The following is a 13,578-nucleotide window of genomic DNA, read 5'->3' as shown; positions in this document are numbered from 1 at the left end:
GTACCACAGGAAAAGGGGTATGAGTTCTCAGGTTATAGGTTACTGGGCCATCGTCGATTTTCCATTAGTACCTATTAGGGTTGACAATGATAAACTATAAATTAAAAAATAATTATTTCACTTGTTGAATTCTGTTTTACTAGCTGAATGTGAACTATAATTTGTACTAAAAAAGCAAGAGTACAAGAGTCTCAAACAAAACAACTCATATGTATAAGCACCTTCTAGGATGTAAAAATAACTAGTTGCTACACCTTATAGGAAGAACCATAGATTTTTGAACTAGGAGGGAATTACCTTACCTACTGCCATCATTCTGGAGATATGGGAGTTAAGGGCAGAAAAGACTTAGGACTCCACCAACATAGCAAACATAGAGCTAGAACCCACAGCTCTGACTCCATAGCTTCATGGTGCCATTTAAAATTTACAGAGTATAACATGTATAGATAGGTACTAATACAATTTTCTCAGTCAAAGAAAGACATATATACTCGATACGACCAGTAATTTATACTAAAAGTTTGTAGGAGACAACAGTAGACAAAAAAAAAAAAAAAAAATCAATAGTGCTCTTAAGGATCTCAAAGTAAAGTTCATGAAACCATAAAGTATAAAAATAGGTTCAATTTTTATTTCCACTTTTAACTTTTAGAATAATGAGAAGTTCATTTCCTTGATTTGTCTTTCTCTGAAATAGGTACAACAAACTCTGTCATCAGAACAGTGGGAGCAGCTGAGACTAGAGTGTGTCACAGAGTTGTGCAGAGAATATACAACTTACTGTTCAGAGTCATAGTAGTCCATACGTTTCTTTTTCTTGTTGTAAGCTGCAACTCGAAAGGGAACTATTTCCAAGGTGATTAGGCCAGGGGCCATTGTCAGCACTTTAGCACCATGGGTTGGCTCATAAAGATCCTTCCCTGTTTCTGGATGAGGCATGCCAGCGGGGTCTCGTCCAACAATGTAAAAATTAGCTCCTGCAACCATCCGTGCTCTGCAATGCCACTGCACCTAGAAGAGGAATTGCATATTAAATAACTATACCTTTCGCCGGGCGTGGTGACACACCCTTGTAATCCCTGCGCTTGGGAGGCAAAGACAGGAGGATCACGCTGGTTCGAAGCCACCTCGCTGGCTTAAGAGACCCTATTTCCAAATAAAAATATAAAATAGATCTGGGAGTGTAGCCCAGAGGTAGAATGGGTTTCCAGGAACCCCAGTACCACCAAATATATATATATATATATATATATATATATATATATATATATATATATAATAACTATACCTTTACGACCAAATGCTGAGAGGTAGTAAATGGAAAATATATGCTTTTCCTATCATCATTATCTAAGAGCAAGAAATTGCAGCAAATTAAAACTTAGCACCTTGGGAAGCTAGAAACAAAAATGCCTCTTCTCAGCAGAACCCACCTCAAAACATAAATGTATAAGGATAAATATGCATATAATTCCTATATTATTATAAGAGGTTGTGAATGCATGTCTATGTGTATGATTTAACACAATTATATAATGCCATTTATAAAAGTCAAGATTCAATCTGAGGTGAGAAGTCAGGATAGTAGTTGACCCTTGGAGAAAAGCAATTGCAAGGGGCTTTGGAGACAATAGTAATGTGCTGTTTTTGATTCCAGACGAGGATAATCAGAGTATGCTCTGAAAGTTCATTTAGATATATGCATACTTAAAATTCAATTTTTATCTATAATATATTTTAACTGGTGGAAAAAAACTACTGAATGAAAATTACCTAATTCATATGATTAATTACATAAGCTGGTACTAAGGAAGTCATGTAACTAAGTGACTACTACCAAGATGCCAGGTAAGAACAAAACCAGGGGCTGGTTTTGAGATTATGAATCCAAAACTACCTTTGAAGCCTACACTTTCATACTAAGACCTTGTTTAAAAACAAAAATTTACTCTCACATCTCACATCATGGCATTTTGTTTTATTTTGTTTTAATTTTGTGGTACTGGGAGTGGAACCCAGGGGCTTTCTACCTCCAGGCTACACTCCCAGACCTATTTTATACTTTATTTAGAAACAGGGTCTCACTAAGTTGCTGAGAGCCTAAGTAGCTTCGAACTGAGGCTGGCTTGGAACCTGTGTGATCCTCCTGTCTCAGCCTCCCAAGCACGGGGATTACAAGCGTGCGCCACCACGTCCAGCACATCATGGCATTTTATAACTTAAAACAAGTAAAAGAGATCAACTCACTATAAAAATTTAAAGAAAAGCCGGGCATGGTGGTGCATGCTTGTAATCCCAGCTTTTGGGGGCTGAGACAGGACAATCGCAGGATAGCCTCCGCTATTATTTAGTGAGACCTTGTTCAACTCAGGGGAAACCCTGTTTCAAAATAAACATAGGGCTGGGAGTGTAACTCAGAGTTAGAATGCTCCTGGGTTCCATCCCTGGTACCGCAAAAAAAAAAAAAAAAAAAAAAAGAAAGAAAGAAAGAAAGAAAGAAAGAAAGAAAGAAAGAAAGAAAGAAAGAAAGAAAATTCCCCAAAGGGTAAGTGATTTATCTTATGTTTCAGACAAACTCAGGCCTAGCAATTTGGTCTTAGCTCTGTTTTAGTGTAAGTCTCCATTTACTAATTTATACAACCATTATTATTCTATATGAAAATCAGGTATAAATTATAACTACTATATCTGGATGACCAAAATATTTTATTATTTCATTTTCATTTTCCCTTCTTGACAGCTTCTCTTGTATCAGGTATATATGTATGCCATAGTTTAAAAGTACATAATAAAAGAGTAATCCCTTACTTGAGCTGAACTGCTCATGCTGAGAGGTTTCCATTGTTATTTTCAATGTTGTTAAGCTCTTTTTTGTGGTGGTATGTACACACCGTTTTTTGTCTTGATTGTTAACCTTCAATTATTAAATAATACACATTATTTTCACATTATTCATGTTTGTTACTGCAAAAGATGTTTGGCTGTTATTCTACTCTTCTTATTTCTCATTCCATTTATCTGAAATAGTGGTTTAGATATTTTTGGTAAAATCAGTTTTATAGATTAGTCAGTCACAAAAAATAAGAAATAGGATGCTTTCCCTAATATACAGACGCTAGGGAGAAATGCGTAACAGGAGGAACTCTAGATGAAGAAGGAGATCCTATAGAGAAGCAAATAAGGTGACTTAACTGAGGGAATTGGAAGGTGAAGAGGGAAACTCTCTAAAGCACATGATGTACTTAAACATATCAAAGTCAATCAGTAAGCCAAGCATGGGAAGGAGGGATGGGGAGGGAAAGGGGTGGTGGTTGGGTAAGAGTTAATTAGGTGATGTGCGCATATATGTATGTCTCCACTATCTTTTATCCCATTAAGATGTATGACTACAATGCACTAATAAAAAATTTAAAAAATTAAAAATGGGAATTATAATGGTATTTATCTCAGAACTTTAAAGAAACAAAATAAAACATATAAAGACTTGGAACAGTACCTGGTGCAAGCAAGTATAGAATAAATGTTAGCTATTATTATCAATTTATTCTCTTTGTACAAATGCTTATTTTTCCTAGAATAAGCTCTGCCTTGTTTAGTTGTTCAGTCCCTCTGTTTTTACGTGTGTTGTTCTATCCTCCTTCGTGAGTGCACAGCTTACAGACATTCCCACCCACCCCGGCAGTGGCCATGCGGCTGAGTTCTGGCCAAGGAATAGAGCCAAGGTGATATGTAGTGCTTCCAAATGTGGCCCATAAAAGGGCCCTTAGCACTACCCTGGTCCCTTTTCTCTATTTGCCAGCCGAGCAGAAGGAACTCAAGATCCAGTAACTACACCTTTCTCTACTACAGCACTGCTACTGCGTACATTAAGTTGTGATCATTCTACGTGAACAAGAGGGCAAAATATGATGCTAACAGATGCTTGTTACCCACACACAGGTATGATGCTATCTTCCTCTGCCCACTCTCAGATCCAGCTCTTTATGAAAATTCTAGTCATTCCCCTCTGTTCCTACCCAGAAGACATACAGAAAACTTCTACTAATTCAAGACTCAGAAATTTCATCTAGGGGGTCAGATTTTTATAATCAATCACTTTGCAACCCTATTTCAATGAAAATATATTTTCTGCCTCATGAAAATTAGAAGCTTCTTACACTAAGCTAAATTGAAATGGCAGTCTAACTTCTCTAAACTTAAGCAAACTTAATTTAATCATTACATATTTGCATCTATCATTCAAACACCAAAAGGTTGACTAAACTGAGAACAACTGACTGAACTTGAATATGTTAGAAAGCTCAGGTCATTTAATCCAAACTCCTTTGCCCTTTTAAAACAAGAGACGAGAGCCAGGCGTGGTGGCACATGCTTGTAATCCCCGTGCTTGGGAGGCGGAGACAAGAGGACCGTGCAGGTTCGATGGTAGCTGTGCTGGCTTAATAGACTCTTTTTCAAAATATAAAATAGGTCTGGGAGTGTAGCCTGGAAGTAGATGAGCTTCCCAGTACCACCAAACAAACAAACAAACAAACAACAACAACAACAAAAAAAAAAAACGAGAGAGGAGTCTGAAGTCCAGAAAAATAAAGCTACTGTAGTAGGCAGTGGCCAGTTCTGAGTCTTAGGAAATTACCAAAAATCAAATCACCAAATCATCAAATTTCTAGCAGTTACATGAGTAAATGAAATGGAAGCAGATCCAATAGGGAGTCAACATTCTTCTGCAGATGGCTAATTTCAATTTACTTTTTTGTCAATGGCTCTCCAATGAAAACTGCTTTTAAAATTGTACTAGATGTGAATAAAAAGGTTTATTGTTGGATCAACCTTTAATCTACTGAGAAATATACTTCAGAGAAAAAAATGCAAGACAACCTACGGTGACTTCTAGTAAGGAATATAGACTTGAGAGTCAGTCTACCCTAGATGATATGCAGCCTAGATGATGGTTACTAAAATCAGTAAATACTGCTTGCTTATCAATCCTGAAAACTTCATCAGGAGATACCATTTATCTAGTTATGCCCAGAAGCCAGCATGGTGTCCGGACTTTGGAATGCAACTGAGGAAGAAATACATGGTGATTTCTAAAGGTTCTCTATAAAGCCTTCCAAGAATCAGAAAATGTCTGGCCTGACAACAAATGACTTATTTTCTGCTTTAGTTATATGCAGTTAACAAATACCATTATTTTATTTCCTGACTGTAAAAGTAATTTAACTCAGATGTAGTAGACACTGCTGGCTGCCTATGCAACCAGTGATTTCTCATTGCACTGATCTCCCCCTTCCTGGATGGCAGAAACCCCCGCAGTCCCGAAAGGATGAAAGGGCCAGGTTTGGACCCTCAGCCTTCCTGGCCATACAGCATGAGCATCTGTGCAAATGAAGGGACCTCTGGGCAGGGTTGATGAAGGGTTCCAACAATCTTTTCCTCCCTAATTTTCAAATTTCCCTTAGTGGCTTTATTTTACTTTTTAAAAATATTTTTGCTTGAACATATAGCTCTGGACAACTGGGCTTGCTCTCACTTTCCCCTCTTTTCTTCTTCTTTAACCTCTTTTTTGCTACTGCTTCTGGTTCTTCCCATTTCTTAGAAGTCCACCATCATCCCTACTGCTTCTCTGAAAGAAATGTTCCCTCATCCTCCTCCACTGCCTGCTATGTGCCTACATATGGTTTTCTTTGGATTTATCCTTAGATTCATTATGCTTCTTAAATTAGTAGGTTGATGTTTTCCACTAGTATGTTTGCAAAACTTCTATGCCGCATATTTCATTCTCCACCCACACCACCCCCAGAACTCCAATTATACGTACATTAGATATCACAATGCTGCGGTACTGGGGATGGAACCCAGGGGCATTCTACCTCTTCCATCCCCTTCAGTTAAGTCGCCTTATTTGTTCCTCTGATTTCTCCTTCTTTGTCTAGAATTTCTCCTATGACCCTTTTTCTCCCTAGCTTCCACATATTAGGGAAAGCACCTGATTTTTTACTCTAGTCTGCTTTTAAAGGCATCCAGTAAATGTTTTCACATCAGATCTTTTAGCCCTTGCATTTGCATTTAATTTTTTAAATAGTTTCCATTTTTCAGATTTTTCTCCATTCATAAGACTATTTTCCTTTAGGAAGCTTTGATGCTCTTATTTGCTAATTTCTATACCAGTGTTGTCATCTCAAGGTATGTTTTTAGTGACAGCTTTTATTTTAGGTTATAAATCACATTTTACTGCTTCTTTGTTTCTGTATGCTGGACTCATGGATGGCTTAAGGAATCTGAATTATGTTGTTTTCCTTTAAAGTGTTAAAGCTTAATTGTAGCAGGCAGGTAGTTTAATGACACCTCTCCTTATCTTTTTTGAGGCCTGGCTTTAAGACTTGTTGCAGGTCCAATCTAGCCTTCTGTACGAATTACCAATCTATTGCTCTCACTTCAAATACACCCTTCAGTATCAACTCTAAGATAACAGATTGTACTCTTTAAGGACTTCCCCCTTTACAGTGATTTACATGATGTTAATCTTATCAGTTCAAGGCATTAGAAAAACACTGCAGGAGGAAGGGACCTTCTCTTCTTGCTCCTGCTGTGTCATCTGCTGGTACTGACTTGAGTGAAATGGGGGTGGGGGCACTCTGCTCCAGCACATGATGCATAGTGGATGTGAATAGTCTCTCATCAGCCTCACGACCCTAGTCTAAGCTTGGGATTACACTGCCACAGCCCTCCGAGGGTAGACACTGGGCCTCACCAGCAGTGGCTCTGGCCTCCTGCCACACACCTTGCTCCAGTTTGCACTCAAGTGCACCCCAGATGGCTGTTTCCTGTATCTGCCCCAACATACACTTCACACACCGTGCACTGCACTCCTGACATGCAGGCCAGCTCTGAGCAGAGTTCGCCAGCCTATGCCCCAGTGCTGTTTCCTGCTAGCTGGTATCTGTGAGCCAGTTCTAGTCCAGCAATCTACAGAATTTCTCAACAATCTGGTGGGCTAAACCCATCCTTTTTTCAATAACATTTGAAGTCCAGCCTGAGGGAAGAGTTCCTTTTCCCAGCTTATCCTTCCCTCCTTTGGTAATCTCCCTCATGCCCAGGGCATACTTCATATGGATATGGTTAAAATCTTATTAAAGTTTAATAAGTCACCCTCCATACAAATTCTGTGTGGTTCCCACTTCCTGACTGGACCAGAATGATACACCCTTTCTCTAGGGCATGGTCCTTACTCCTCAGGTATGTTTCTCTGGCGTCTTGCTTAATGCCTGGGATTCAACAAGGTCTCTCCCCTCTAGCTGGAATGGAATGTCATCTTCCAACTCTGTAACTGGTAGTGTCTCCATTCCACTCTCAAACTTACTGCACTACTCTCTCTCAGCCCTTGCAGGGTCCTGCCCTGCACAAAGGCAGTCCAAGGAGTGATGGGCAACACTCTCCAAGTCTCGTGCTCGTGCTCCTGCTGTGTCCCCCACACTCTGGTAAGAACTCAGCGTGTCTCAGCGGCTCAGCAGCCCCCACTTCCAATCTCTACTTCCCATGATCAGCAGGACCACTTTGCTTTTTATTTGGGTTCCAGCCACCTATGCTGAGGTCAGAAATTGTCTCCAGGCAGAGAAGCACTGTGTGCTTTCCATTTCACAGGATTGTATTCCATTCCATTTCCCAATGTTATTAAGCAGGTATTTCACTACTGAATTTTATAGTTGTTGGGGGCAAGCCCAATATAGGAGGACGAGCTCAGAATCAGTTACTCCATCATGACCACAGCACAGGTCTAAATATATTTTTGAAAGAGGAATCAACAGCATTTTCTCCAGGCAGCAGGCATAGGGTAGGGGAAAAAAGAGAAATCAGTGATAAGTCCAAGATTTGGGGGAGGGGGGTAACTGGGGATGGAACCCAGGGGCTTTCTACCTCTGGGCTACACTCCCAGACCTATTTTATATTTTATTTAGAAACAGGGTCTCACTAAGTTGCTAAGAGCCTCTAAGTAACTGAGGCTGGCTTTGAACCTGTGTGATCCTCCTGTCTTAGCCTCCCAAGTACTGGGATTATAATCATGCACCAGCACACCCGGATAAGTCCAAGATTTTTGAAAGAACTGAAATCAACTGAAATGGAAGGCTAAAGATAAAGCAGATTTGATATAAGAAAAATGAGTCCATTAATATTTTAGATATATTAGGTATAAGCAATTTGGTGGGCATCTAAGGTGGCAGGATACACAAGTTTGGAATATAGAAAGAAATGCGAATTAGAGGTATTTGATATTTGAGCCCCATCAGCACCAAGAGAAGAATCATCCTACTGAGATGTTGGACATTAAGAGGTCTGATTATTTCTTTAAGAAGAACAGATGGACTAAACCATGTAATTTTAAGAGTATAAAACTGTGTCATGTATGTGAAAATGAACAAACTACAGCTACATGCTCAAAACATATGGAAGAATCTCTTTAACATAAGTGCACCTATAAGCACAACATAAGTAATGAAAGCAGGTCCTACAAGACAACAGAATATTATACCTTTTTAATAAAACTAGTAAAGCTAAGAAATATATCTTTTAAGCATATGTATATATGATCAAGCTCTGAGTATACACAGTGGAAAAAACCCACAAAATTCAAGACCATAATTATTTATTATGACAGAAAATGGGATTGTTAGAGGTACATTTCTCAGGCCAAGGGCGATTTATAGTTGTTTATTCAATAGCTCTTTGTTTGTTTTAGTTCTGTGGATTAAACCCAAAGGCATTCTACCGCGGAGCTACACTCTAACCATATTTTATTCTTATTTTATAACAGGGCCTCACTAGGTTGGTGAGTGTCTCACTACTTGCTGACGTTGTTCTCAAATCTGTGATCCTCCTGTCTCAGCCTTCCTAGTACTGGAATTATAAGTGTGTGCCACCACATGCCTGGCAACAGTTTCTATAAATAAGAAATATATATTTACATAATTAAAATTAAAAAGAGCAATCAATTCACAGGCAAATGATAATAGAGTACTATGTACTAAAGATTATGATTAATCTCATTCTTTGCATCTGAGGTCCATGCAAGTTCTTTCAGAAAGCTGTATTAATGTATATTCCCACTGTTTTATTTATTCAATTTAATACAAAAGTAGCAGAAAAATTATTAAGGTTCACATTTCATAGCAAAGATTTTGGGTAAGGGATTATGAACCTGTCTTATTCTACTCAAGACCTGTGAATAAAAAGAGTAGAAGACAGAATTATCAAAGACTTTAAGAGGTTCAAAGCCACAACCAAACCCTGCAAGTGATATGGGTTATGTAATTAGGCTCAGACCTCAAGAAGTAATATACCTGTAGGTTGTGGAAATTCTTTGAAGTATTTATAGGCAAGAACTGATTTACCAACTTAACAGATACCCTACTTACTACTCCAGATATTGATGTAAAACATGGACTAATTAAATAAATACACTGGTATCCACGTGGCAATATGTTCCTACTGTCCCCTTTTAAGGGCATCTGCTCAAAGAGAATCAGTTTCTACCAAGGAGTCATTTAAAAATGCATAACTTTCATGACAAAACAAAGTACCTACCTGAAGCAATGCATCTGTCCCCAAAATTCAACTGAGAATCCTCATTAAAACCTCACAAACCTAGCAAGATCCTGTTTCAAAATAAAAAATAAAAAGAGGGCTAGGGGCACAAGCCTGAAGGTAGAATGCCCCTGAGTTCAATCCCCAATATTATATATTAAAAAAAAACCTTCATAAACCCAGGATATAGCTGCTAGGTGCACAGATTCACATTCACAAATACATCATACTTTTAGCACTTTTCATTTAACAGGTCTTAGTATTATTTGTGCCCTAGAAACATAGACATAGATTTAATATTTAGTGAGATGAGACAAAATGAATTTCCTATGCTGTCACTTACTTCCTCATACACATAAAAAGTGTACATGTATAACACAATTTTAGCATTAGAAAGCTAATTCCTCTCACACACCCCATGTCCATTCCTAAAGGGAATTTAGGAATCAAGACACTAAATCTTTATAGACTGAAAAATCAGGAACATCCTGTTGATACCAAACAATCTTAACAGCTGTTCATTGTTCTGAAATGCATTTGTGCTAAGGAAACAAATCTGGTACCAATGCCTTCTAAACGACCTACGGAAACGATTAAAGGAAGAATCATTGTTTTTATTTTATTAGTATTAGTTGGCAAATAAGCATTATTGGCAGACTTTTTCCTGATGTCACTGGAAAAGCTACAAAAACAAGGGTGTATGTTTTTGTTTAATTACAAGAAAAGTCTTCACTTCAAGGCTGCAAATGAGCCAAATAAGGCAAGAGCACAACTGCGACACGGAATAGAGAGAAACGGACAGTGCTCACAAGCCATTCAAACTAACAGCTTAAATCCCACCAGGTCACAAGCCTTAAACACTGAATGATTTAAATAAATGAAGATGTTTACTAGAACTTCTAAACTTTTATTTCTTAGAAGTTCGAAGATTAAAAGCTGCCTTTGCTCAGGTACCAGATCTGGGGCTTCTGACAAGAACCATACATCCTTAGCTCATAATTTACATTTCAGGAAGAGATCTACAGGCAGATACTGTGCCTTCATGCTCTTCCTAGAATGCCAGGGATGGTGGAATAGACACCCAGAGCACCCAAGCTCCTTGCCTTCTCTCTGGCTGCCAAGGACACGGCTACCTTGACACTTTGGGCAGCAATGAAATGAGCCTGGGTAGAAAGAATGCCCCAGCCCTGGAGGTAGGCAGGCCTGAGCTCCATTCCAACTCTACTCCTGGGTTTTGAGGCTGACAAAGATTCTCCCCTAACCTAACTCTGATCAGGCCACCCCAGGTACTCTAGCCTGGGCAAGAGTCCTTTGCTGTCAGGCCTGCACTGCCCAGGGGTAGCACAAGTACTCTTAAGAATGTTTAGTGAGAAGTCTCCCTCCATGTCTGATCATCCCACCCCACCTACTCAAATTCCTTGTCCTCACCCCCACACCCATCCCTGAGTGACAAGGGTTCACCTGGCTGTCTTTAGCAAGAATCCTGCCAGGCCTGTTTGATTACAGTTGTGAACTTCTGATGTTTTTTCTTCATAATTTTCTGTCCACTAAACCTCCACCCTGCTCCTGAGCTATAAATCCCCACTGTGTGCTGTATTCAGACTGGAGCCCAGGTCTATCTACAATAAAATCTCTTTTCCTCTGTTGCAGTAAGTCCTGAATAAAATCTGGTTTTACTGCTCTACTACTGCTCTACTATCCAGCTCTGGTTTTCTTCGATAAACCAGTTAGGTTACTTAGTCTCTCTGAGTTTCAATAACATCACTGGTAAAATGGCAATAATAATATGTATCTCACCAAGCATCAATTCAGGGTGTGGCACATGTGCAAATAATCAATTATTTTTCCTTTTCTTTATACTAATAGCTTCATATATTACTAAACACCATAGAAAATTCTAAATCCGATCTCAGACACATGCTCTGAAATGAAGCCTGTTAGGAGGTAGGTCATCCCAAGCTCAGGAACATTCAAAACTCTAGAACTGTACACAATTTTATGAAACAGCATAGGATACAGATACCTCCCTTATGTGGGACAGAAGGGATGCTGCAAACTTACAATACGTTACTATTTTTTTATTTTTTTATTTTTTATTTTTTTGGTGGTACTGGGGTTCCTGGAAGCCCTTCTACCTCCGGGCTACACTCCCAGACCTATTTTATATTTTTGAAACAGGGTATCTTACGCCAGCACGGCTGGCTTCGAACCTGCGCGATCCTCCTGTCTCCGCCTCCCAAGCGCGGGGATTACAAGCGTGCGCCACCACGCCCGGCCTACTATTTATTATTTATAAGGCAGCCAATACTACTGTCATGAGCCAGGCAATGTGGTGATTTACATTTATCCGACTGATTCCCTACACAACAACTAACATAGGCAAGTATTACTAATAACACGAGCAATTATCAAATGATAAACTAAGAACAGATTACACAAATATCTTAAACCACCACTCTAGGCCATGATAAAGGTCAGAAAACCATTCTACTACCCCTAAGGAATGCTAGCCAGAGACATCTTATCTAATTATGGAACTCCTATATGAATTTATTTCTAGTCTGTTTCTTAAAACAGTATGTGACTACATATTTTTAATATCTTTTGGTTAAGTATAACATTGAAAACTCCGCAAAATCATAATAGATGGCCTGGGGCCAGACTGCTTAGGCTCAAGTTCTATCTCCATTATTGACTACAATGTGATCTCGAGCAAGTTTTGTGACTTCTCTATGTCATTTTCCTCACCTGTAAATTATGAATAATAATCGTGCCTGCCCTCTCAGTATTATTAAAAGGATTTAGTTATTATATGTAAAGCACTTAAAGTTGCCTCCTGTTACTGTCAAATATAGAATGTCCCTGAAGAGCTCGGGGCTGATACAGTTAGGTCATGAGGGTTGTAATCTCATCAGTGGTAACTGAGGGTGTTAGCCTACGCAGGTGGGGTGGGGTTGGAAAAGGTGGGTCCCTGAGGTGTGGCCTTCAGGACTGTGCTGTGTCTTTGAACCTTCTTGCTAGCTTGCTCTCGCTCTGATTCTGGCCTCCATGATGTGAGGGGCAACACCTGTGTGCTCTCCCTCCCTCTGCTCCCTGCCGTGGCGCCCTGAGATCAACCTGCATGGGGCTGAACCCAAAATCTCCAGGAAACTGTGAGCAAATAAACCTTCTTTTCTCTAAGCTGTGTGGTCATGTTTTTACTCTAGCAGTAAGAATGTTGACTGAGAGACTTGGCAAACTGCTCAATAAAAATGGACTATTATGCCAGGCATGGTGGCGCACGCTTGTAATCCCCGTGCTTGGGAGGCGGAGATAGGAGGATCGCGCAGGTTCATAGCCAGTCTCGCTGGCTTAAGAGATCCTGTTTCCAAATAAAAATATAAAAGTGGGTCTGGGAGTGTAGCCTGGAGGTAGAAGGTAGAAGGGCTTCCAGGAACCCCAGTACCACCAAAAAAAAAAAAAAGACTATTCTATTCTGTGTCATATTCATTGTCTGTAACTATAACTCATTTGCTATAAGTCTATATCTTCTCATTAGTGAAACTGGTCCAAAAGAGGTTTTTTTGGGGGGAGAAATAGCACAAGGGATTGAGCTCAGGAGCATTCTACCTCTGAGCTATACCCCCAGCCCTTTTTATTTCTTATTTTGAAACAGGGTCTTGATAAGGTCCTAGAGTTAGCCTCAGACCTGGGATCCTTCTGTCCCAGCCTTCCAAGTACTGGGATTATAGGTGTGTTCCACCACACCTAGCTCAAAAGAAGATTTTTTGAGGCTGATAAAAAATAGTGAAAGTATTGCAAAGTGCTTGGTTAAATAGTTGGGACTAAAGGCCCAAGTAGCTAAAATAAAGCAGAGAATCAAGCAATGGTAAGGATACACACCACTGACAGGAGTGTCGACACAAACACACTAGAAGATAGATTAGAAACATCTCCTAATGCTGAACAAATGCACATCCCATGATCCAGCAATTTAACTCCTAGCTATAACCT

The 13,578-nt window shown here is 39.5% G+C and overlaps 1 protein-coding gene across 1 annotated transcript in view; it reads right to left on the bottom strand.

The window, feature by feature from the left end:
* The window catches only part of PAPSS1 (3'-phosphoadenosine 5'-phosphosulfate synthase 1), a gene marked incomplete at both ends in the record, with an annotated part of 100,097 nt that overhangs the window by 10,864 nt on the left and 75,655 nt on the right, over positions 1–13,578 (bottom strand). The window contains one exon of the mRNA XM_080696990.1: positions 785–1,014. Within this exon, the coding sequence (XP_080553116.1) occupies positions 785–1,014 (230 nt within the window). The remainder of the gene's footprint in view (positions 1–784; positions 1,015–13,578) is intronic.

Source organism: Muscardinus avellanarius (assembly GCF_963383645.1).
Source record: "Muscardinus avellanarius genome assembly, chromosome: 6".
Classification (NCBI taxonomy): domain Eukaryota; kingdom Metazoa; phylum Chordata; class Mammalia; order Rodentia; family Gliridae; genus Muscardinus; species Muscardinus avellanarius.
Note: the sequence above shows the minus strand (reverse complement) of the source record. Positions and strands in the feature narration are given on the sequence as shown.